The sequence below is a fragment of the Calonectris borealis genome, chromosome 26 (genome assembly GCF_964195595.1).
Source record: "Calonectris borealis chromosome 26, bCalBor7.hap1.2, whole genome shotgun sequence".
NCBI lineage: Eukaryota > Metazoa > Chordata > Aves > Procellariiformes > Procellariidae > Calonectris > Calonectris borealis.
The window spans coordinates 5,799,904-5,825,652 of record NC_134337.1 but is presented as its reverse complement, the minus strand read 5'-3'; the positions used below and the strand labels follow the sequence as shown (position 1 = coordinate 5,825,652).

At 44.1% G+C, this 25,749-nt stretch overlaps 1 protein-coding gene across 9 annotated transcripts in view; it reads left to right on the top strand.

Annotated features, from left to right (window-relative positions):
• Positions 1 to 3,491: 3,491 nt before the first annotated feature.
• The window catches only part of ELK4 (ETS transcription factor ELK4), a 22,610-nt gene continuing 352 nt past the window's right edge, over positions 3,492 to 25,749 (top strand). Inside the window, exons 1-7 of one of the 9 annotated variants that reach the window (XR_012677369.1) lie at positions 3,492 to 3,775; positions 12,369 to 12,584; positions 14,011 to 14,934; positions 16,078 to 16,194; positions 18,017 to 18,153; positions 21,335 to 21,459; positions 21,832 to 25,722. Coding sequence is in view for 6 of the 9 variants with exons in the window: in XM_075174348.1 (XP_075030449.1) it covers positions 12,378 to 12,584; positions 14,011 to 14,934; positions 16,078 to 16,194; positions 18,017 to 18,124 (1,356 nt within the window). In the remaining 3 variants the exon portion in view is untranslated. Of the gene's footprint in view, positions 3,776 to 12,368; positions 12,585 to 14,010; positions 14,935 to 16,077; positions 16,195 to 17,376; positions 25,723 to 25,749 lie in introns of those variants that run through there. The other 8 variants (XR_012677368.1, XM_075174348.1, XR_012677370.1 and 5 more) reach the window with 8 other exon arrangements.

Sequence of the window (25,749 nt, the reverse complement as noted above, 5' to 3'; positions counted from 1 at the left end):
TGCAAAATCTATTTCTAGGTGCTGCTGTCTGATTAACCTTCACCAGAAATCCCAACTGAAATGTATTTGTTTGACTTCCTTTTTCTGCTGCCTCTTTCTCTTTAAAATGCTTTGCATGTGAGCTGCTTTTTAAAAGGTCTTTGCATATGAGCTTTTCCCAAACCCTGTCTTGTTGCCTGCTTTATTTTATTCCATCCCTTTGACTGTCCTATATTTTTTCCCTTGTGATGTTGTCTAAGATAGGAACAAGCCCACGTTGGATTGCAAACCCACGGCAGGGGAAGCAGAACAAAGTGAGAGTTGCACAAAGTAGGAAATTTATTATCCCTCTAAAAAAGATGCTTTGATTGTTTGTCAGTGGAGTCACCCCAGCTGATACCTTTAGGTCCCTTGGATGCTAGGACTGAGCAGAGTTGATTTTTGTGTGCTCTCCCTCTTCCATGGCAGCCTGTAGCGTCTTTTTGGGTACAACTCCTGCATTGTTTCCTAACTGAGTGCTAAGGAAATACGGAATTTTTGGGTGTGCTGATAGATTTTGCTGATGGCAAGTGGAAACAAAGCCAGGGAAGACTCTGGAGTTGTGGTGGTGCGCTCAGAGATGGAGCTCTGCTGTTTGCCTTACAAAGCGTGTTCGGACCCCGCTTGAGCCTGGCACGTGTGCTGAAACACCGGGTTTGTGTGATCACGTATCTTGTGAGATGTTCCTTTCTGGAGCTGTATCATTCTCCCACTTTGCGAATAAGTGATGCTCAGTGCCAAATGAGGAAAAGATACTCAAAGAAATGGCATGGTGTGCGCCAGTCCCGTAGGTTGTTCCTCACTGCAAAGGCTACAGGAGCTCCCAGAGAAACCAGCTGGTTCCAGGAGCGCTCCCTGAGCGAGGTGTGCAATCCCAGGTGCTGGTCCTTTCCCAAACAAATGGATTTAGCTCTGTTTGGGGTACACACATGCAGATGTTGGCAAACCTCCCATGTGTGACTCTACAGGAAGTGTCTTGAGAAAGCACAGGGCTTTTCCTTGTTTTCCTCTTTGTTTTTTTGATTTGGTGTGGGAGGAGGAGTCCAACCTCTAAACAGAGCAAGAGGTTAGGATGGAGCACAGCAGAAGAAGATAAGAGGGATGTGCGCAGGGAAATGCTTGACCGAAGGCTTGTGGTGTGTGTTAGCAAGTCTGGCTCACCCGCGGAGTGGTGTTTGAGTCATCTGCAGCGCAGAAGACCAGGTGGAGGTGAGGAGGCTACGGCTCAGCGCCATGGGAAGGGGCCTCCTGAGCTCCAGACCTTTGTTCCTGGGTCAGTGCTCCCTGGCTTGGGCATTCCCAATGGAAAAGCGGTACTGATAATGTGAAGTGCTCTGTGGAAATAATGACTGATGCTTTCCACGGGAAAAAGAAGAGAAAAACAGCACATGCTTTCATTTCAAAGGGGCTTGAATTACTTTGAAAGCTGAAGAAACTGATTCTGGACATTTGTGAGGGATTTTCTTGTCCTTTTTCCTTACCTTTTTCTTTTCTTCTCCTCCCTGCCCAGTCTCTCTTGCACGTTTTCTTTTTTTTTAAATTGAAAGTGGAGATGGGAAAAATGGAAACTATTCTCTTATTTTAAAATATGGTGGTTAACTTCGGTAAATAAATAACGGTCAGCTTGGTTGAAAACTTCTCCTCTCCCCATGAGAGAAAGCACACTTTGGAGGAAAACCCTGTACTTCCTCCCTGTAGTTAAAAGACATCTCGATTCCCTAAACTTCCTTACTTTCTCTGCTTTCATCTCCCTTCTGATCCCCTGTGACTGTGCAGTAAGTGCTGATAAAGGGTTATTTAAAGGTATTGTGAAATGCAACATTGCGTTCCCTGTCTTGCTCCTGAGTTTACAAACCTCTTTTCACTTCATTTGGTTGTCATTTGGCTCCATGACGTGGGACCAGCTGAAAGAGATGGCCTGGTAACGATACAGAATTCGCCTTCGTAGAAACAGCATTAATTGCAGCTGGAGCTGCTCAGGCTTAACCAGGCTCTGAGCTACGACTTGTGTGTTTGGGGAGGATGGTGCTTCCCCAGCAAAAACGTGCCAGGCTGTGCGGAGCTTTGGCTCGTACCCACGTATTGAGCAGGACTCAAGTTTGTGAGAAGGCAGTTGGGTGAAATGCGCAGAGAAGACTTTGTACTAACGCAGCTCACCTTTTACCGGCATGTGGCTAGGAAACTCAAAGCTGCGTGTTTTGGCATGTGCGGTGTTTGACAGTGAAGTGCTGCTTAAATTTTTTCCTTCTCTGCCAATGGGTGGGAATCTGATGGCGAGGCAGCGAGGGCTGTTTGCTCATCGGAGGGAAGGGGGAGAGCACTGCCTTCTCGGCACTTCACCTTCTGCTCCTCATGCCTGATCCAATGGAAAATAACTCTGCTCTCAAACTGGTATGAAGAGTGCTTTTTTTAGTAGATTCCTCAGGACCGAGACCGATCATCTGTAGGCCAAGGCAGCGCACCTTAGCAATGAACAGTTACGTGGCCATGGAAGAGCACTTTCCTGGGGACTTGAGTGTGGGCTTTAATGAGCTTCAGGGCGATTAAGGCTGCTGCTGTGTGTGCAGTCTCCTGCCTGCCCTCCTGCAGCAGGCCCGGGATCGCCTCTCCCTTCTGCTCGGTCCGGGGAGGCATCGCGCCTTTGCCACCAGCGCGTTGGGATCGGGTGAGCCATGGAAAAGATCCAGGAACAGAGAACATCCACAGAGCCCTGGCCGAACCCCGTGGCCTTCCGCGGGGAATACATCCAGGTGGGTTTCTTGAACCAAGTGGCCTGGTGCCACCACGTTCCCTGGGGAGAACACGAGCGCGCGGTAGCGCCTTTCTCCCGGGAAGAAATATTTTTACGTGCCGGTTTCTTGGTATAGGAAAAGCGGGGAGCTCTGCTTACGAGAGCCCGTCAGCGCCGGCAGGTGAAGAGGGACCGCGCTGGGTTGTCCCGTTCTCCTGAGCCCGTTCTCCTCCCTCCCCTTCACCTCGCTTTGCGCAATAACCTCCCCGGTTTTGTGGGATTTCTCTTTTTATTTATATTTTTAAAATTTTTTTTTAATATTTTTTGAATTTTTTTTAAACCTTTTCATCTCCTGCAGCTCGCTCCAGCCTGAGCCCCTTCCCCTCTCACGACGCGGCCCGTGCCCCGCTGTGGCTGAGGGACCCCGCCGGTGGGGTCCCTCAGCGCGGGGGGGTTCCGTGTCATTCGTGACACGCGATGCAAACGTCTCCCCGGGAGCTGCCGCGCCTCGGGCTCCCGGCAGGCCGCGGCCGCCTGCGCCGAGCCGAGGGGGCCGGCGGCGGCGGGGCCGGGCCGGGCCGCGGGCACATGGCTGCGAGCGGCCCGGGCGGGCGCTAGGCCCCGCGGACTACACTCCCCAGCGGGCTTTGCGAGCGGTGGGCGGGCAGCGCCGTTCCATTGGTCGGCGGCGTCCCCGGTCCGCGTGGGGATTGGCCGCCGCGCGCGAGCGCCCCGCGCCCCTGCGGGGCCGTGGGCGGAAGTGTGGCGTACGGCGGCCGCGGAGGCTCCGCGGCGGAGGGACTGGCGCTCCGCGTCCCGCCATGTAACGCGCCGCCGCTCCCCCCCGCCCCGCCGCCGCACCGCTGCCCTTCGCTGCTCGCCTGGCTCCTCCCGCCCGGGATGGGGGCCCGGCGCCCGGCCCGCCGGGGGGGCGCCCGGCCATGAAGGGCGGCGGGGGAGCCGCTCCCAGCACCTGCCCGCCGCGAGGGGACCGCGACGCCCGGGGACCGGCGGGGCTCCTCCTCGGTGAGTGCGGGCGGCCCGGGCCGGCCCGCCCGCGGCGGCCGGGTACAGCGGGGTGGCTTCCGGGCCGGGAGCGAACGGGCTCCGTCCTGCGCGGGGGAGGGACCGGCGCGGGGCCCGGCGGGGCTGAGGAGGCCCGGGGCGGCGCCGGCGGTGTCTGAGGGGATCGGGGCGGGGGCTGGGGGCATCTCCGGGAAGTCGCCGCCTCGGGGGGGCTTCTCTCGGCGGAGGGGCCGGGGTGGGGCGGCTGTGTGCGCGGGGTCGGTCCGCCCGCGGGGTTCGCCCGCGTCAGGAAGCCGGGAAACGAAAGCGACGGCTCCGGAGGGCGGCAGCCCGCCTCGGGACTTTGATCTGCGGGGCGACCGGGGGCGCTTCGCGCCCCGCCGCCGGGTTCTCCGCTCCGCGCGTGGGGACGAAGCGGGGGGGAGAAGCCTTGGAGTGGGGTTTGAGCGGGCGGGCTGCGCTCCGGCGCGGCGTCCGGAGGCAGGTGGGAGGTGTCCGCTCCGTGCCGCTGCCGTGTGGCGCTGACCGACCCGCCTCGCTCTGCCGGTGGGAGATTACAGCGAGCGGCCGGGATCGAGGGCTGGCTGCTTGAATTCCCGAGTCTGCTGCTTTTTTTTTTTTTTTTTTTTAATACTTGTGTACTCCTCTGTGTGAAATGGGTGGATGCCTACCCACATCAATAAGTGAGTCCATGGAGAAAGCATGCAAATACATGCTGGTACACTTTTATTATTTTGTATGCATATATACATATACACACACATATATACGTGTACGTGTGTATTGCTTCCACAATACTTACCTTATTCTCGCAGACAAACTTCCAATAATCCCCATTGTTCTGCTGCCTGGGGGGGGTGGGAATCCAGAGTTCTGACTTCAGTGGTGTCGTTTTTAAGTAGCAGCTCCTGAGAAATACAGGAATGGCTTTGTAGGCGAGTGCTCCGTTCAGTGGGTGCAGAATCTAGTCATTAGCATTTCTTTATCTTCATCATATTCAGAACGAACACGATCCCAGCACCAGGCACAGCCTGCCTGACAAAGCTGCATGTTCGTGATTTTTGTCGGCCTGTTTATTTTTAGGGTCTTAGCGCCTGTTTGTAGAGAATAGTTGTTCCATCGTCATAGCAACCAGGCTGAGTGTATTATAAACATTATTAAAGGAAACCTTTTCCATCTTAAATGAGACTTCCTTTTCATAATAAAGTTAGGATCAACATAAAACATTTAACCTTTTGTTCGGGGTTTACTCCATAGCGTGATGTGGAGACCTGACCCCTTACTCTTAAACAAGGATGCTTTTGCTTTCAGCAGACACATTGTGCCTGTTGAAGCTAATTTAATCCGCTGTTGGTAAACGTTCCCCTCAGCCCATTGTGGTGGCAGATAAGGAGGAAGCAAGTGTAATCTACTTAAAGAGGAGCTTCCACGGAAATAAGTATTTTTATGGCTTACTCGGAAACAATCACACCAGTGTCACAAACCAACCAAGTAACTGATCAGAGGCATTTCATTTTTGAAGTTTACCGTTCTCTCTATTTCTCCTAAACCTTCCCATGTTCTCCTCAGTCTCTTATCCTATAAAAGGAGAGGTAGAAAAGGGAGACTCTTCATCAAAGTATGGTAAAGCAGGGAGATGAGGTCTGCTGTCCCTAAAACTAGCCGCACTGGGGTGTCAGTCATCCTTAGCCGGGGATGGAGGATCAGAATGACGGTAGCAACTGGAGGAAGTACATGGACTGTGCTTTGAAGTCCCCCTTATTGGCCATGTTCAAACAGGTTAAAACATTTTTAGTATCAGAGTGTGCTAGTCAAAACCATATTAAATAACAAAGCGGGCACTGTTGACTCTGTATCAAGATTTAAAAAAACGAAAAAGCTGTTTGGCTCATCTGCTGCTACCAACTTGAGTCTTCAGCCATAAGTACGATGGGAATCCAGATGCCGCTGTTCTCCCTCGTGGCTTGTTTTCTGTTGCTTTTTTGCTACTATAGGAAGGTTTTCTCAGGCATCTGAAAAGTGGAGAACACTAAAAAATACTTACTTAGAAAAGGAAAATACTCATTTCTCAGATAGGAGTTAAGAATCTGAAGCAAGTTGTGCCTAAAATCCCAAATATTTGCTAACACCTTAATTTCATGTAAAGTAACTTAATTTTTGAGCCAAGAACCCAAAATTTATTGTAACGTTTGTTTTAAGTAAATACAACTGTCAAACTTGGAGTGGGATTAGGCAGTGAAAACTCTGGAGCAGCTCTTATCGTGAGGACATCCTCCAGCATTTCCTTCCAAGGAGCTTCCTGCCTTGATAACCACGGCTTCTCTTTCAGAACAAGCTGATTTTCCTGACTGATTTGGAAACAACGGTGCAGTGAATGCCAGAGCCAAGGGGAAGACGAGAATTTATTGGAGTCTAGGGTGGTTTTTTTCTTATTCTTACCTGATTTTAGTATTTATTAGAGAAGGTACAATTTGATTACTACTTGGAAAGCTGCCAGGGTTTGGAATTTTTTAACGGTGGTGTTGCAGATGTAGAGGTCTGCATCTCTAGTTTAATTTCTTGTAAACAGTAATTTTACGCATATAACAGGCTTTTAACTGGTAATTCACCTGCCTTCGGGAAGTAAGCTAACAAAACAAGTGATGGAATAATTAAAGTACTGTTAACGATGCTCTGTGTGTTCTGGAAAAGGACTAAATACCCTTACACACTTCCCACCACATCAGAGTATGTCGATAGGTGGATACTAGCACCCTAAAGAGGCTGGGTTTTGGACAGTAGGTTTCATAGGTGTCGGGCAGCAGGCTCTTTCTACAATGAATCAAAATTGATAAAATCCTAAAAGTACTAGTTCAGGTGAATTGCAGTCTTAGGAGCGTGAAAATATTTTATGAAAGGTTCATTAGTAATGGGATATTTTAAGTGCTGCGCTAATGAAATTGTTGCTTGGTTATGTGTTGATAACCACTTAATTAGATACTTTATCAGCAACATTACAGCTCTTTGTCCCTTTACTAAAATAAAAGGAATAGGGCAGCCATTTATTTATTTAGTTGGCTGGACAAAGACACTGAACAACCTGATCTAACTTTGAAGTTAACCCTGTTTTGAACAAGAAGTTGGGCCTGTGACCTCCAAAAATCTCCTTCAACCAAAGTTATGCTGTTGTTTATTTTCCTGGAACAGCTATCTAAGGCCTCGTGTCCACAGGAATATTGCACAATGTAGCAGGAGTTATTGTCTACAAATTCCTTCTGTTCACACACCATGGCCATCTTAAACTATGAAGAAACCATGGGAATAGTTTTGCACAGTAAAGTCTTAATAGTTCAGCTTTGCTGCGCATGTGCAGGTGCGCGTGTGTTGTATGCACAGCAAGTCCGGCTTTCCTGGAATTGTGTAAAGACTTAATTTGCTCACCTGCTGGCCAGCTGAATGTCTGACCTGCATCATAAAGTGTGAGGTCCCCAAGACCATCTCTAACTAACGGTTGCTGCAGTTTTTGTTTCTTTTTTTTTTTAACAAAGTGTTTGTGATCTGAGAAGAGGTTTCTGTGCTGCCCTGTGTTTACCTCGGGTCTGTGCTGCTTCCAAAGTCATCTTTTGAGAAGTCACTTCTGTGTAAATACCTGGACAGCTGTAATCGTGCCATATAAATACGTGGTGGTGATGATTTTGTCCTCACTGTAACATCCGTGTGACATCCTTTCTTTCCTTTGCACCGCCCTTCGTTTCTGTGTGGGTTCTGACAAGGCTGTAGACCTGACTGCTTTATTCAGTCCATCTGGAGAAGTCATCAGGCTGCAGATGCTTATAAGAGGCTGTTGGAACAAATTGAGGTGAAAGATGACTTGAGCTGTTCTTGGTGTTGAGTCAAAGCACAGGAAATCTGCCAGAAGACCTTGAAGACGGGGGTTAGGGCAGACCCCCCCGCTCCTGCCTCTGCTACCTTCTCAGGGCCTGGCTGGCTGCTGCCTTGCTGGGGCGTAGCGAGGTGTCCCTCTCCTTTCAGAGCACGAAGGGATGAACGCTTGAGTTTGTTTTGCAATAGTAAGTGTAGCTGCTGGCCACGGGAGAGATTACCGTATGCCACTTCCTAAACTGTTCCTCCTGTCTGCTGTGCCACCCAGTGATTGCGCACTCTCCTTCCACAGAAGATGCAAAGCCTTGAGGCTCTGTAATCAAATGGATTGCGTGGAGCACGTTGTGGCACAGATGCACGAGGAGAAGTCACCGGAAAAGATACATATCTCATGGCCTGGCTTTTTTGTAAACTCAAGGCTTTGTAAAGTCAAGGCCTCCAACAAAGCTACAGCAACCTCAAACGAAGCTGCAGCAACATGAGAAAGCTCGAGTTTGCAGCGCTTGTATTTAGAGTACTGCAGCCAAATTCTGTCAGCTACTCAGTATACTTCAAGGGTCATCCGTAGGCGTCAGAGAAGATCTCAAGACAATAATAGTGCTCTATTTTAGCATACTCATTACAAAGTATAACTGCCCTCTGCCTCTGGCAACTATTTTTTCCTTGTACTCAAATGGTGCAGAAGTGGAAAGGCCGTCGTCATAAGCAGCAGTATTGCCTCGCTGCCTAATTCCCTCATTGTCTTTTCAAATGAGACCTTTTTCTTTCTCCATGGACTCTTACAAGGAAAATAACCTTCAGCAAAAAGATGGTTTGCAGTGGTATGTTTGTAATTATTGCTGTATTCATCTTGAAGAAAAAGCAATCAAACTACTAAGCTTTTTATGCTGACGGGGAACTGTGCTAGGAGATTGATGCCTTTTCATGAAAAGAGACTTGGTTTTGAAAGTTGAAAAGCTGTTTACAAATCATGAGAGAAGTAACATCTCATTGTTAGTGTAGAGCAGGAGTGGGACAGTGGGTTCCTGACCTCATCCTGATTTCTTTAGTTTCTCTAACTAATGGGCCTGTAACATCCCTGAAGTGTGGGTTTTGCTGCACATCTGAATAAAAAGGACAAGAAGATCTTCTGAATTCCTTCCAGTGTCAATGCAGGAGGGGGATGTTTTTGAGTACGTGGCCCTGAACACGGCTGTGGTGTGGACGGGAGCCTCTGTAACAGCTGGTGCCCCTGTGCCAGGGCAGCTGAAGATGTTCTGCAGAACGCAGATAGCACAAGGAGCTTGAACCGCTGCGCAGTCCCTGTGGTTGCAAGGTAAAGGCTCATGAAAGGCGTCAGCTGCCTTCTGCCTCAGGTGCTGAAGAAGGAAGAACCTTTTTAACATGTTAGTCGGTTCTTCTTAAACAAAGAGAAGTGCTCATCTCGCCTATACTGGTTTTAATTTTACGTCTTGTGGGATGTTTTTTTATTCTGCTTTTTCCTGAAGAAGCAACAGTTCTTTGATGTATTCTTATGCCGTATCAAAGCAACTTTAATAAAAAAGTTAAATGAAATGTCTTGGTTAATAATACAACGTTGTTTCCTGTGTACATATTATACTTTCCTAGTTACATCTTAGTCCTGGACTCTGAAGGGGCACGATCCACCTGTGATCCCATTGCTTTGACCAATTTGAAGGGTTATTTTCTGGCTCTTCCTTTGTCTGTATATAATCTTCAGAAAAACTGTAGACTCCCAGTTCCATGGAGGTATCTCTCCATTCTTTCCTGTAGATGCAGACAATAAATATTTAATAAAGAGGGACATTCGTTCTCTCATATGCAATATAACCTACCCATTAACAGTTCCAAAGTGCTCTCTGCTCCTGTTGTACGACAGCGAAGGAATAAGTAAAACTTCTGCACCCTGTTGTTAATGTGTCTAACAAAAGACTTTTTAAAGTAGAGGGTGCTGAGGATATGCAGCATATCCTCCAAATGATGGACGGAATCATCACAACCCTAAAGCCTGTAAATGCAGAAACATCAGTAGTAACTTGATCAATCTAGCATCCCAGTACAGTCTGTAACTCTGCCCCTGGGAGGAGGATCCTTCCAGCCACAAAGCCGCAGTATTTGGGATTTAGGTAGCATGGACTCTTTCTTATTTTGGTAAATACTCCTCAGAACAACATAGCTCATCACTGGGAAAGGTGATTTTTTTTAAAAAAATCTTGTGTCTTCCATCATTTCGGTCACTCCATGCGTACTTGGTATTGCTGAACTTTGTGCTGTCAGAGCGCTGGTCTGTCAGCATCGTGCGTCTCCAACTCGATTCAAAACCAGCCGTGACGGAGGCAGTAATGCTTGACTGCGGTAGAAGTTGGTGAGCTTTGAGGTAACGGCAAGGTACTTCTTACTAAAGGGAAGCAGCCCAATGAAATAATAGCATCTAAATTCTGGGATGAAATCTGCATGGATTTTTAGGAGGAGAAAAAAAAGCCTTTGCCACTCTCAAATTCTGCTGCTAATCTAATTTCTACGTGATTGCCTCCCATTGCATCAGTCAGTGCTATTTGGTGCAGTGCTGCTTATGGGTTTTGAAAGTGCTGTAGATAAATGTAGCGTGGGAATAATCACTCAACTTCATTTTCCTGCTCTTTCTCTGTTAACACATATCACTAGTATTGACAGCTCTGCAGAATGGTGGAATCAAGTCCTTATGTCTACACAACACCCCATGCATGTGCATCATCCTGACAGGATAATGAGGCTCCGCTTGTGATGCTCTGCAGCGCGCACGTCCTCTGCGTTGCCAGTAGGCAGATATGAAATGTTATTGGCAAACGTGAATACAGGTCGGAGGAGAAGTCCTGGAAGAGTTTTAATGTGGTTGCCTGGCCCTGAGTTCCCATACGGTTCAGCTGGCATGCCACGGTGCAGTGTGGGAAGAGTCTCAAAGCACAGCGTTCAGCAGCTGATATTTTCTTAGAGTACTGAGCAATTAATTTGGGCAAGCATGGAGTTGTATGCATACAGTAATTAACAAGGAAAGCACCTTAGGCCAGCATAACAAGATGGTGTGGGTGTCCTTCATTTTGAGATTGTGCCTTGTAATTGCAGCAATTTAACTGACTTGATCAATGTAACATCCCTGTGTAGTCATGTAAGTGTGCCATTAGGCAGGTATTCTTAAAAATAGGTTAAATGCAATGGGCTGTGCCCAAAAAAGTACCTGCCCTAGGGCACCTTATTTCAATAAGAATGTGTAGTCCTGTGTAAACTGTCAGCGGTAATCCTTTTACAGGGCTGACTAAATTCTGAAGCTCTGACATGTAGACCATTCTCTTCCTTATATAGGGCTGGATAAGTGCTGGGCAGTAATGAGGTTGGAATAAAAGGCTTTGGTAACAAAGATGAACTGGCAGTCCCGACTGAATCTTAAACTTATCCCTGCGTATACGTGGACTTCAGACAATATGGGCGTGGGTCCTGCTTGCTGAAGTTGGACTTGATGCCTCTGTTTTGGAGCTTCTGCTTGTGAATAGCATTTGTTTGCTCAGGCTGCAGATTCACCCAGATGGAAACCCCTGTACTGTTTAGGTTTGCCTTTATTGCGGTTTAACTGTGTGTGTGGGGAAAATATCTAGCAGTTATGCATATCAAAACATTTTTAGTGTAATTCATCGCGATGGTTCTTACTCCAGAGTGGCTGGGTTTGTTTTTATTTCATTGGTAGAAGTTTAAGCTGCATTAATAGACGCCATTCTGTTCTGGAGTAAGAGAATCTGTATGGGATACTGAATTAACATAATTTTATCTGGTTAATTCACAATGTATCTTATACTTGCCCTGTGCAGACAAGATTATTAGTGTTCTGCCTAAAAATATCTGTGGAAGTACTGTTTCACGTGGTCAGATATGGTCAAGGAAAAATGTCATCTCAACTGCCTTGTCTCTCCTTGATGAATTTATACATTGACAGCTTCAGTGCTAGAAAACCATGCTGGAAGTGCATGAATCAACTGACAGATACTAGTCCTAGAAAGTCTCAGCCTAAGTGACTGATGTAGGTAAGACATGGCAGGAATCAAAAGAAAAGCAAAGGTAGCATTTGAAATCATTTTACTTGTTTACTCTCTTAGAAAAGACAGGGATGGAATTTGGAAAAGAAAGGAGTTTTGAAAGAGAGGAGACTGAGGGTTGGTTGAGAGGGCTGCTTACAAAGAGGCAATAGAAATGTGAACTGAAGGAAAATTGAGTTGTTCTGCACTGTGGCATCTTCAGGTAACTTAAGCAGTTACTTGATCTGCTCTGTCTTCTTAAAGATACCGAGGTTGGAGGTGGGTGCAGGTAAGGAAAGGAGGCGGCGAGTGGGTGGTTTGATTTTTACCTGGGTGCACCTGAGCTGTTCCTCATAAAGCAGTACAAGTCAGAGTGGGTGAACATGGAACAACTTAGAAAAATTTTTTTTGGACAGTGACTCATTGCAACTTACCCAAAGTGACCTGATTTAGTTAAATGAGGCTAAATATAACCCATGTGAAAAGTACTGACATGTGGGAGGAGACGACAGCAGTTGGCTCTCAGCCTCTCTGTTCTGCAGGGAACATCTTTCACGACTGGTGACTAATAATTTTTACTCTTGCTGGCTTTGGAAATAACATCTCTGCTCCATTACCCCCTTCTAGGGAGACGAAGAAAATGCGCTGTTCCTAATCTGTTGCCTCTTATCTGCCTTTCTGAATTTCAGCTCACTGCTATGGACAGTGCTATCACCCTGTGGCAGTTCCTCCTCCAACTCCTCAAAGAGCCTCAGAACAAGAATATCATTTGTTGGACCTCCAACGACGGGGAGTTCAAACTGCTGCAGGCAGAGGAGGTGGCCAGACTCTGGGGAATCCGCAAGAACAAGCCCAGTATGAACTATGATAAACTCAGCCGTGCTCTCAGATACTATTATGTGAAGGTAACAAAGTCCGTAAATCCACCTCCAATCCTTATCCATCTTACCAGCTTCTGCCTAATGAGCTTTGTTTCCTTTTTCATTCTCTTCAAGGGGATAGGTGTCACTTCTGTCTCCCAGACTTAAGTAAGGTGTACTAGTTTATGTTTAGAGCGTTTTTTTTCTTTCGTTTATCATTGTGCTGCATTTCCTCCCCAGTGGTTAGTTCATAAGGTTCTAGATAGCTTTGTGCAGAATGTTATCTTCTTTGATTTATGTCTTTGCTAATACGAATTTGTCTTTGAATACTAATCCCCTTTCCAAAAATATGTGCCCTTGCAACGGTTAAAATCCTCAATACTCCAGTTTAAGCAACAAAATGGTTATGATGATTGAGGTGGTGAATATTGCACCACCTTGAGATCTTTTCTGCAATTGTCTCTACAACGGGGCTATCAAAATAAGGATTTTTCAGTGAAGCAGCCCGAAGTATTTTTCTTTTTCTCCTTGCATTCAGAATTGCATCTCTAATGTGGTCAGCGAGTTTAGTCTAGCAGAGTAAGATGCTTCTCTTGTTTAGCTAATGTCTTCTAATAACTTGCGAGAGCCTTTTATTAGTGCACAGGTAGCGTGGAAAAGCTGAACTAGAACCACAGTGTGGGAGTCTTACCTTCGTTTCAATAAGCCATTTATCCCGCAACTGTTATTGTGTGGGTGTACGAGACAAAAAAATAAAACGCAGTTTCTGAGGAACCTGTCGGTTTGTAGCAGGTGGTATGTTGCTTGGAGTTTATTATTGGGTAGCACAAATCTGACTTTGTACTGAGAAGTCTCAGTAATAATAATTGTGCGACAAATAAGAATCTTCTTATGTCCAAATTGTGTGTGGTATTTCACTTAGGAGCAAAACGAGTTCAACGTATGTTATTTTGTGGTATTGAAATAGCTGATTAGCCTACATTCTGCTGACTAGTTCAACTACTTATTTTCTTTTATTATCATCTTATTAAGAATAAAGGTGGTTTGATTTGAAGTATTAGCTCTCAATTCTGCAAACCTGTAAGCTTTAATTCTGCAGGTTCTCCTGTTAGATTACGCTTACTGTACCCAGGTCAGTGATCTTTGATGGGCGTAGTGGGTATATTTTTGTTCCTTAGCTGATCTTTTCAAATATGTTAAACGGAATTGCTTGGCAATTTTAAGGCTGCTGTTAGTATACTTAATGTCAGGTTAAGCTCACCTGTTCTAGTGTTTTGTCTGCGAGCTCTGGAAATGATATTTTGGGAGCATAACTGAATTGCAAGAATGCAGTATGTTTTTAAAAGAAAAAAGAAACAATTTTTGATGAAAGATTACAGACTGTCTAATTCCTCAGTCTATTTTAGGCAGTGTTTGTAGGAAGAAAATTAATTTGAAGAAGGTCTAAATATATGTATCTTCTTACCCACAGAATATCATTAAAAAAGTGAATGGTAAGAAGTTTGTGTACAAGTTTGTTTCTTATCCGGAGATTTTAAATATGGATCCACTTGTCGTGGGCCGTATAGAAGGAGACCCTGAAATGACTGGTTTTGCGGAAGTTAGCAGTGCTCCAAAGGATGTGGAAAACTGTGGGAAGGAGAAGTCTCAGTCATGTGCTAAATCCTCCAGCCGCAATGACTATATCCACTCAGGCTTGTACTCCTCTTTTACTCTGAACTCCCTGAACTCTTCCAGCGTAAAACTCTTCAGGTCCATCAAGATTGAGAATCCAGCTGAGAAGCTGACAGAGAAGAAACCTGCTCAGGACCCAACACCCTCTGTCATCAAGTTTGTAACCATGCCCTCCAAAAAGCCTTCATCTGTCCCCCTGGTCTCTACCACTCCAGCGGTCCCTGCCACTTCCACTGCTTCTGCCACTTCAACCGCATCCTCTCTTCCCATGGGATCGGAAGAAACTCTCCAGACCTTGGAGACGCTTGTTCTACCCAAGTTAACTGTCCCTGAAGCTCCGGCACCTTTGCCAAACTTGACCACCAGCTTCACCCCAACTCCACCCATATCCTCAGTTTCTCCCACTCTGCAAGTTCCTTCCACACCCCCGTCGCCGCCCCTGAGCTCTAATCCTGACCTGGACATTGACACGGACATAGAGTCCGTGGCTTCTCAGCAGCTGGAGCAAGCTCAGAGCCTTCAGCATCAGTCCCCGGAGCCCAAAGAGCAGGATTCATCCGTGCTGGAGAAGGAATTTGCCAATCACCTCTCCAGATCTAAAAAACCCAAAGGGCTGGAGTTGGCTCCTACTCTCGTCATTACAGGCAGCGATCCAAGTCCACTGGGGATTCTGAGTCCTTCTCTCCCAACTGCTTCTCTTACTCCAGCACTTTTCTCTCAGGTAACCTAATTCCCTTCCTGTGTTTTTTTTTTTAAGTAACAATATGGTTATGTTATATTTTAAAACAGTGAGGGAAGGCAAGTGGAAAATGAACAGTCAGTAGATTGTATTTGGAGTTCTGTCACTCCCATTTTTCTTATAAAACAGAAACTTTATTCATAATTGGTATTAGCTTCCACCCCAAAGTGTGCCCAAGTGGTATGTCAGCTGTACACGTCTGTGCAGTGTTAGCATGTGGAGGCAAAACCCAAACCAGCACCAGCAGGATCCTTTGTAAGTCTTGCCAGGGTGATACTGAATTATTTTAAAAACCCTAAACCCTCCCCTTATCCTTCAGGCTGATTCTGAAAATGCTTTAAAAATAGGGAACCATGGAGGTGTCTGTTTAGCAGCTTTCTTCTGCTTGATTTAGTAGCCATTTACTTAAGACCAGAGTATTGTGACCGTACAGCAATAAGAACAGCTGCTTAATTTGGTTGTTATCTTTGGGAAAGGAAAGCTTTTATGCCCCATGGAAAATTTGGAAGAGAACTGAACCCAACTAGGCTGTTAAATTGTTCTGTATGTATTTAATCTCTTTCCTGTAATAAATTGGAATTAGAGTGAAACTGTAGGGAAACTGCTGACTGAAAACTGAAATGGCTGAAGACAGGAAAAAACCCAAGTGCAGTTGCTCTTTTGGCAGCCTTCGAAGTGTTTGGCTGGTGAACCTGGAACATCCAGAACATTCAGAAGCTGGATGTAAATGTCTTTTGTTGTGGCTTACATTGTCAGTGTCGCCCAGCCCATGCCTGTGCCCGCTGTCTGCTCCGTTTAAATTCACGGACTGAGTTTTCCAAAGTCACTTGCAGGTGCTGTATACTGAATTGCAGGAGGAGCCGATTTGCTGTAGGTTACAGCAGGATTTGGCAGCTCTTGGGAAAAGAGGGCCAATTGCTCGGCGAGGGGAGGAGAGCCGGATGACTGCTGCTGTTGTGGGGTTTGAAGGGAGGAGGAGGAGGTGGGAGGCGGCGGAAGGAGGGAATGGGAGTTCCTGCCCTCCGCAGCTGCAGGAGCTGAGATTATTGCGGCTGGATTTACATCTGCTATGCGTTACTCACAGTGCAGGCTTCACACAGCTGACTATCTTCTTGTGTTTTGCAGACTCCCATCTTGCTGACCCCAAGTCCCTTGCTCTCCAGTATTCACTTCTGGAGTACGCTAAGCCCAGTTGCTCCTCTCAGTCCTGCAAGGTTGCAAGGTGCTAATACGCTCTTTCAGGTAAGTTCCAGCAAGTTCAGCCAATCTCTCCCTTTGAGCCACGCTTGTAGTACCTTCCTCAGAAGACCTGCAGGGATCAGTTAGCCCAAATATCTGATGTAGAAACAAAATAGTGATCTTTCTGTTTTCTATCCCCTACATTAGCTTTTGAGAGCGTTTAATTTTACTGTTTACCCAGTTTTATTTAAGTATATTGTAAATGTTGGTATTTCAGAAATGATGTAAATTAATAGCAGTCTGTGTTGTAGTTATAGTTGTTTGTTTGTTTGTTTTAAGGTCTGTCCTTCCTGTAAAACTTGACTCCCTGTAACTGTACTGGTTGAGATTTTCCTGGAAATTGAATTTTGCTACTTTATTGGTTGTTTTAATCGTTCGTTAACAGTCCCTTCTGTTGAAAGACATTAATTAAATCTCACCACTAGTAAGAAGGGAGATTGTGTGTGTGTGTCATCTCTGTGGCACTATGTAGCACAGTTCTTTACGATCTATATTCTGCTGTCTTCTGTTGTTTGGAAGTTCTCAGCTTCACTGTTTTTAATAAATATTTTTGTTTAACTAACATATAAGAAAAAAAATCCCCTATATTTAAAAAAAAATAATCCTTTAGTTGTAATTACTCATGCTCTTCCTTCACCTTCCACTTTGGAGTTGGAATAACTGCATCTGTTGCCTGAGTCTGCTTAGGCAAAGGGTAAAATTTAACTAGTAGTCTTTTGGGTTTATATCCGTCATCTCCATGGAGATGAAGGAAGTAGCTTACATGTACTGTGAGGCTAGGGAATAAACAAGTAGGTCTGAAAATGCATTGGACGCTTTTCTCTATAAATAGCTGATAATTAACTGAGGAACAATTTAGAGCATGGTTTCCCTACAACCTGTTTTAAAGTCACTTATTAGTTTAGGACACAGGTGGTGCTCCGTGCAGAGGTAACAGACTGGGTCCTCCTGGTGACACTGGTTATAATAGCTGGATTGGTGCAGTCTGTGATGCAGTGGCATTTAAAAAGTAAATTACCTGCGGGAAGCCGGGAAGATTCTTTGAAAGTTTGGGGTGGTTTTTTTTGTTGTTGTGTTTGGTTTTGGTTTTTTTTTTCCCTGGGGGAGCTTCTACATGCACAGATAGGAGAGGAACAGTAAATGAAAATGGCCTCTTCCCTAATAGTTTTTTGTTTTGTCTCTTAGTTTCCATCAGTGCTGAACAGTCATGGCCCATTTACTCTGTCTGGACTGGATGGACCCTCTACCCCTGGCCCATTTTCCCCTGATCTGCAGAAGACATAGCACATGAACTCATGGAAAGGACATATTGGCAAGCAAGGGAAAGATAGGACACTTATATTTAACCAAGTTTTTTAAATGAGCAATTTATAATTCCACAGAGATTATCAACAATCATAGTTTTTGCCATTCCCAAATAAAATGCCTTTTTTGCAAAATTCCCTTTTTTGAGGACCCAGGTTGGGAATGTATATGCAAACGCCTTAATAGGAGCTGAAGCTCCAGTCTCTTCTCTTCCCTCCTTGGTTTGGAAGACTTCACTATGGTTAAAGGGAGTTTTGGTTGATGTCGCAGTAACTGAGTCTGCACTGATTGCAGTAAACGGTATCAGAGAAGTCTTTTCTCTGTGACTCTTGGAAAAACCCTCTGTTCTTCTGCTTCCTGTGCTTGGCAAGAAGAAATCTAATCATGATCGAAGCTGGCATTCCAGGAAATGCTTGGGAAAGGGGTGTGTGCATCGGCTTTGCCTTGGGGCCCGATAACTTCTGCAGCAACAAAACAGCCCACGTCTTTTCTGCTGTAAAAACATCTTGCCTTTTTGCAGGGAGAAATTTTCAAGGAATACTCAATGATTGTGTTACTGAGATACGGACAATTTTTGAATGGCATTGTATACCGACAGTCCAGCCCCTCGGAGAAGTGGTCTGGCTAGCTTCTGGATGCTTCCCTGCCCTCCCTCCGGTAAGGAGGCAAGGTCTGGAGACGAGCGGTGGGATTAGTTCCTTTCAGTTCTCAGAAAGTTTGAATGCTGAAGTCCAAACATTTCTTGTGCCAGAGACCGTTACAAAGCCTGTAATCTCACTGCTAGAGGATTAGCAGGATGGTGGATTTTACGTGAGGTTTTGAGGGTGTGTCTGCATTTGGTGAGGTTGCTGCCTGATGCTAGAGTTTCAGACCCAAGCAGTGGGTGAGAACACTAACGTCTGAGCATTAACGTTACTGCTCTTTTCCCACAGTTGAAGTGGAGAAGCGCCTCTTCTACCAGCTCTTATCTCAAGTTTTGCTTTAGATCTATTGCTTTTTTTATTTGAGGAAGCACTCAGACCCAAAATAAGTTAGGCTCAGTGTGTACAGCTAGCTGAGAGGGGTACCACGGCGTATCAACCTTATTGTAAATTTGTGCTTGCGTTGCTTTTCTTGGTGGCCATGTGTGTATGGATTAACACGAGATTAGTTTCCAGAGCCATTTGAAACCCTGATGAAATGAAATTTGTAGTTAGGTTTTTACACCTCAGGAGGCCTTTTAAGAGAACTGAGGAATGGAAGAAGAGAGACTCTCCTCTCACAGCCCCTCAGAGACTGGATGTCTTGGTCTGTTGGTGCCGGGCGCTGTGCCCTTCCACTTCGGGCATCTGATGTCAGGCAGCAACTTCCGTTTGCTACTATGCACATTGAGTTGGTGACGTAAAATAATCTCCATAAAATGCCCTCTAGAAAACAGGTGGAGACCATCTCTTTCCTTTGGCATCCTCACTGGCTGTCTTCAAAGTTTTAACGAGCAGAGGAAGATTGTACCTTTACAGCAAGAGGAGCTGACAGTGTACGCTGTATATATTGCACCTGTCTTACGGATAAGTGGTGAACTCGAGCTTTCCAGAGTTTTCCTTTTGCCACTTTCGCAGACTCTGAATTCACTTTAAAGCGTATGACAATACCCAAGACTTAATTTACTGCAGCGGCGTTATCTTTCTATATTCTAGCATTGAAATATGTAAACCACTTAGGATGTTCCTGACATGACACCCGAGACAGGTGGGTGTAATGGAGTTGCTTTTCGGGCATTGTTCATCCAGAAAGTCCCCTGCCTGGTGGGAGGCGGGAGAAAAGAGTATGCCTGTCTTTAGGTGGAGATAGCAGGGAGCGAGCTCATGTAGAGAACTGTCTTCCTGTTCGGTTACGTCAGAGGCATAATACTGCTTCGCATCGTAGACATCAGCAGATGCAGGATAAAGTTCCTGTGCCAGCGGCTCTTAAAATGACAATGTGCAATATTGACCTTTTTTTTTTTTTAAATGCAGAAAGAAAGCTGCAGATTATAATTAAGAGCAGGCATCTGGAATTTTCTGGTTTGCATGATGGCTTATGAGTCTGCTCTAGAAAATATATATAGCTATATATAAATAGCAGCACTTTTAATGGTTGTTTTAGGTTGGCCAATTTTATGCCCACCAAGTGTGTGGACTTGAGAGCAACATTGCAGACTAGGATTAGAATTTTAAAATAATTAATGAGCACTAAAGACTTGCAATTTAATTGCTTCCCTTTCCTTGACCCCTATGGAGAAAAGCCAAGTTTATTTGTTTAAAAGTTGTGTATGTGCACACATGCACTTAATTTTTTGTAAACTGTATCACTTTCAGCATAGGTATGCAAGAGAACCAAATGCTAACATAGCTTGTCAGTTGTGCTTGGCCTTTCACGCTCTTCTCCAGGTAGCGTCCTCAGATTGCACTGCCGTAGTGGTTGATGAGATACACGTTCACCTTCGGGAATGCCTTCTTCAGAGAAAGTTAATATGAAAACGCAGCCTGTAGTGTTGGTTTCAATCTGGTAATATCCAACCTCCTGACGGATAGCACTGAGAAGATGGTTGCTTTTGCTTCTTAAGCACCTGCCTAGGAAAATAGAAGTCCCAGAGATTATAATCTCAGGAGGCAGTTGGGAAAGCAAGTTGAAAGGGGAGGGGAGGTGGGAGAGGAGAGGCTTGCTCACCTTTTCTCCATGACAACTTTCAGGTCACTTAAGGTAATATGATCTTGTATATATGCTGCCTCATTAAATACACACTTACTAACAAGTATATAACTGCCAGCTTTTTTGGATCACATTCCTGACGGAGCACAGTGTCGCTGTGACTTCTTGGAGCTTGGTTATGTGAATTGCTGGTACCTTTACTAGCTCACTTCAGGAGCAGTTTGCAGCTCGTTGCAACTTGTTTTTAATTTAGTGTAGGGAAGGTGGGGGTTAATATAGGCTCTCTTAATTATCATGTTAGCAGTCTGTAATATGGGTATAGTACCGTGTTGGTTTAAAAAAATAATAATGCAGTATTACAGAAACATTTTATTACTTTACAATTCATGTTGCTGAAGTAGCCGTGGTATTGTTGGATGCTTGATAATATTTGCATTGGTTAATTCGTAGATGGTGGTAGAATTAGACTGGATGAGCATGGAAGCTGAACATCTGTCCTGCTTCTGGAAATCTCTTTTACATGTCACTGCTGCTGTATAATAGTACTGCAGAGTTGAAAAGCTTGCACTGCTGTTGCTGTGTGTGCTACGTCTGGCTTTTTTTGAGATCCTGAGCTGTCAGGATGCCACTAGCAACACGTGCTGCTAGCAGAAACAATCCGTGGAAAGCAGAAACGTGTTAATAATACCCTACGGTTATAGAACCATACTCGTTCTGTCTTACCTGTTTTCAGAGAATGTGATCCTAGTAATGGGGGTGATGGAGGAAAGCATTTATTTTTTTTCTTAAGAGCAGCTTAAGTCTAGATCCTTGTTTCAGAAATTGGTCTTCAGCAGTGACGGCTGAATGTAATTCCTATGCACTGTCTTTGGCACATTCAAGTTGCATTTTGCAATAGGTCAGGAAGCGATAAAATTCCTTGAATTTGAGAATTCATTGTTTTAATTTAGAGCATCCTAAGACTTCAGTATCCATGCAATCCTTGGTATAATGGAGCATGCATTATAATAGGAAAGGTTTTGGCTGTTCAGTGGTTTGTTTGGGATAATTTTTCCCTCTGATACCTTTTCAAACCTCAGCTATCTAGCAAATAGATTCTTCTCGTCTTTTATAGTGTTCATTTTAACCACAGTGAAGGCTGCTTATGTGCATATCTTCCTTTACACAGCTTTTCAAAATGCAGTGAGATGCATTAATGTCAGATTCCCTCATGACTTCAACTTTCATGCGAGAACTTCTGCAGGTTGCGATCGGATGAAAGAGCTAGCCTAGCACATTGATGCAGTTTCTCAGGTGAGCACAGGCGCAGAGTTCTGATCCACTTCTGTAGCATTTTTCTAGCGCTGAGGTCAGAACATACAGTTCTGACAGTCTGTTGGCTACCCATGGTTTATTCATGTATCTTTTAGTTACCTTTTGCTACTGTTTTATAGCATTTTGTATGTACTCATGTTTTACTATACAATTTAACCTCTTCCATTTTTAATGCGTATTTGTTTACAAGACACATCTCAGTGTTGTATCAAGAGGCTATCTTGGTATTGTCAGCTATGAAAATAAACTACGTCAGTAGTTAAGGAACATTGTCAAGGTTGACAGGTATTTTAAAACTTGATGTTTGAGTTTTGGGTGTCCATAACAATTTTGTTCTGTTTCGTTCCGTAGTTCTCCCGTGTAAGAAATACACGTACCTCCTGGCCTCTGAGGTCATGGGTGTGGATAGTTTATTTTGTCTTAATAATCACGGAGCACGGTATTGCAAACAAACAGCCCGAGCCCCACAGGATCTTACGCTTGGCAGATAAGTTGAAAATCCATTAGAATTGCAATCATGTTGCTTAGAAGCTATTTGGGATGTTTTAATAAGGTATAGTATGTCTTGCCTAAACAGGAATTTTTATGGTTTGATTTGAATTTAATTAAACTGTAATTGGCAAAGGCTGCTGTTTAGTCTGAACAGTATTAGCAAATCTGCTTAATGTGGAAGCCTTTGGCTATTGCCATCAAGTTGAGTGGTGGTTAATATGTGACGTGCTAAAGTTGATCTGCTGAAATCAGAGGCTGTCAGATGAAGATTAAAAGATAAAATGCAGTGACAGTTGTTTTACACAGTCCTTCAGGGCTATTACTGCAAAAGGCTTTGTCTTGGATCGACATCTGTGGACGCGGCACTCCACTTTGGGCGAGTAATATTGACCGTGGAGGAGCCCTTCGTAAAAGCTGATTCTGGACAGAGAAGAATTTTTGAAAATAGAACCAAATCTTTTCTCCATAGCCGTCTTTTAGTCATAAGGATATAATACGTGAGCTACAAAGCCGCAGTAATGGCAGTGCTGCCATATTTCTGTAATCTGTGCTTATTGTCAACAGACCTTCTACTGAAATTTCCTGACTGTCTCGGTGCCATCTAAAGCAGAAAGGTTAAGCTTTGGTTTTGGGTGTCTAGTGTATCTTGAACTGAGGAATATTATTCTTGCCTTTGTACAAAGAACAAACAAAAATAAGGGAGAATATGTTCGCTGCAGAACATGGATTCTTTTTGGAGGATGCAGCTTTGCTGACCGTAACCATGCTTTGCCAAAAAAAATGTGACCTGCAAGGTAAGAAAGCTGGGCAGGGCCCAATGTTTCTTCTTGAATGTGTATGCTAATGTATTTCTCTTTCGGGATAGCAAGATGTTCGCTTCGTATAAATTATTCTACAAAAAAAAAGTCAAACTGACTAGAATTTATTTTTGTTTACCCCCTCCCAAAGAATGTAGTAGAAGACTTTTGACTGTGGAGCTATTCCAGACATTTGATAAAAAGCATACTTCGAGAGCTGAAAACTTGTTTTTAGATGCATCGTTTAACAGGCTGGAATGGCTCTCCTCATGTGAACATGCGTGTGTACACATGCTCGCTGCCTGGGAGGATGTGTGTTCATTACGTAGTCTGGCTTCCAGATTTGTATAAATACGCTTACCGTGTACACTCAGAGCAAATACTGCACTGTGCAGTTGCCACTTTTTAATGTTTTGCACACGCTGGTGAGGCTTTTCGGGGCTTGGTTGTTTTTTTTTTTAGTACTCAAATCAATTATACCACAGTGTGGACTAATTAGTTGCCAAAGGTTATTTTTAAATGCATCTTTGACGTTGTTGTATGCCACATCTTCAGAAAAAAAGTGTCTTAAACGTGTCTTTGAATAGTTTTATGTTCATGGAACAAAAATTTGGACTTCTTTTTTACTTAAAACACTTGCTTCTCTGTTGAGACCATGCATTGCAGAAGGTTTTCATCTCAAAGTAGGGTTTTTGGCAGGGGGTGTAACAGGATAATTATGAACCTTCGGAAAACAGGGGTCTTTTAACGGAGACACTGAATGAACTGTAAGCAGCGCACACAGAAAGGAGAGGGGAGGAGGTTGGAAGGCGTTGTGTTCGGAGCCCATTTCAGCCCTTGAGCAGTACATGCAGCAGTGCTGTACTAATAACTGGAAGCTGTTGTTTTTGATTTTCTTTTCTTTGTTTGGGGTTATTTTTTTCTTTTTTTTCTTTTTTTGAACACAGGAAGGCTTTGAGGATGGCCTCTGCATGGTTCCTAGTGTGTGCTGTGTGCTGGGGGGGTTACAATACCTGGGTTTGCTCTAGGCTCCTTGAGATGTGTTGTGTTTTTTTTGGCTAGCATGTCTTAAATCTTCAGGCTTTGAAACTGCTTTATAGAATTGTGTTGACTTTTTGTTCTGCTGTTGTTCAGTTGCACAGAGTTTTATATATATGATGTAATAGTTTTAACGTTAATTCTCTGTGAACAGGGTTGAGATTATTCATTGTAGTTTAAAAAAAAAAAAAGTTGTATTCTAAAACGCCCTTTTAAAATCTTGTTTGTATTCTGTTGCAGTGTTACCAGATGGCCTTATGTACGTCACAGTGTTTTGTGATAAGTACAGTAGCACATTTAATGCTTATCTCCCCCCCCTCTCTGTTTTTATAGGTGAGAAGTATATTCTTAATAATAGAGACGAATAAATGGGAAAATTTTAGCAACATGTATGGTAAGGATAGCGGTTGTCTCCTCTAACGTATATTAGGACAGCTGGAATTAATCTGGGACTGAAATGACTCTGAATAGGGATCGTTAACCAGCATGAGACTTTGTCTTGGGAATTCTGAGAATCTTTGAGCCAGCCGATGGCAGATTTGAATCCTATGCCAGAAGCTTGTAAATCAGAATAGATCTGTTGGCTTCACTGCAACTGGTCTAACTTACACCGGCTGAGGATCTGGTCCTTGCAGCTTTTTGTCTATGGCTCAAATAGAGTCAGGGGAGGGAAGTTTAAGTTAAATTTTAGAGAACTTAAGCAACCTAAACAGCTGTGGTAAGGTGTGACAGTTGTTCTGTTTATTTTTAAAGTGCACATCTGTTTTGGAAAGTGACTTTCTGATGCCTTTAGTGTTTACTCCTCAGCTGAATTTTTAGGCTAACCCGGGTTCCTTGCAAATCAGCAAAATGATGTCTGCAGGGTTTTTTTATACTACAGCAGCTCTGACATCCCTGCTTGGGGCCGACTAAGCAGACAATCGTGTCAGTTAACGTACACTTTAACGCTGGAATGGGTTCCATTTTACTTTCCTGTAATTTTAGTAGAACTATTAATAGTAAAAATTACATTGAAAGCAGCAGAGATAATGTTTTTCAGTTACTCTTTCCAGAACAGAATTGCATTTAATATATAGAGAGAGTACCAAGCCAACAGACAAAGCAAGTTATGTTGTAGTGAGTGTCTAACTTCCTACACTGGAGACTTTTTCTAGACACGGTCTTTTAGCGACAACTGTAATCTTGCACCGCTTTGGTGCTCACGTTACAGTTGGATAAACTTGCCTGGGAGAGAATAGCTTCTCAGTCTAACTTCTTTTGAAAATAATACCTTATAATAAGAGTATCTTAATGCCATTGTGTTTTAAAAAAAATGCTGGTATGTAATGCAAGTACATAAATAGCCAAAGTTTTCAGTAATTGTTCAGTGTTACTAAATTTGCTTTTATTTAACCTTCCAAGATAACATAGTAGGAAGACCTTCGGCATGTTGATATCATATCGAAAACAAGTCTGATCAACTTGATTATAGCAGATATGCAGTTATTTGAACACATTTCAGGTTTGAATACAATTTGGAGGCAAAGTTTTAAGATGCAAAACTTACTTTGGAGGAAGTGCACTGTAATGACACTTCAGAGTAACAAATGCTGCTTTGAAAGAGTGGCATATTGGCAGTTGTTATTCAAACATAATGAAGGTCTTTCCTGAGAAATCAGGTGACTTTTCTATTGCTTCAATTTTTGTGCAAAAAAAAAAAAAATCAATGTATTGCAATCTTTTTTAAAAATGGGGTGGGAATAGTTAAAGAAAACTATTTTATGTAAGAACTGACAGAGGGATTTGCTTTGTATAATGCAAGCTGGCTTTAAAAAAGCATTGTAGCAAATTATTCAAGTCAATCATATGTTAATAGTTATGTGCAACCAGACATGCAAAACAATTGTATTTTTTTAAATAAATATTTTTAACAAAGCTTCTGATCTTTTGACTGTTTTTTTTC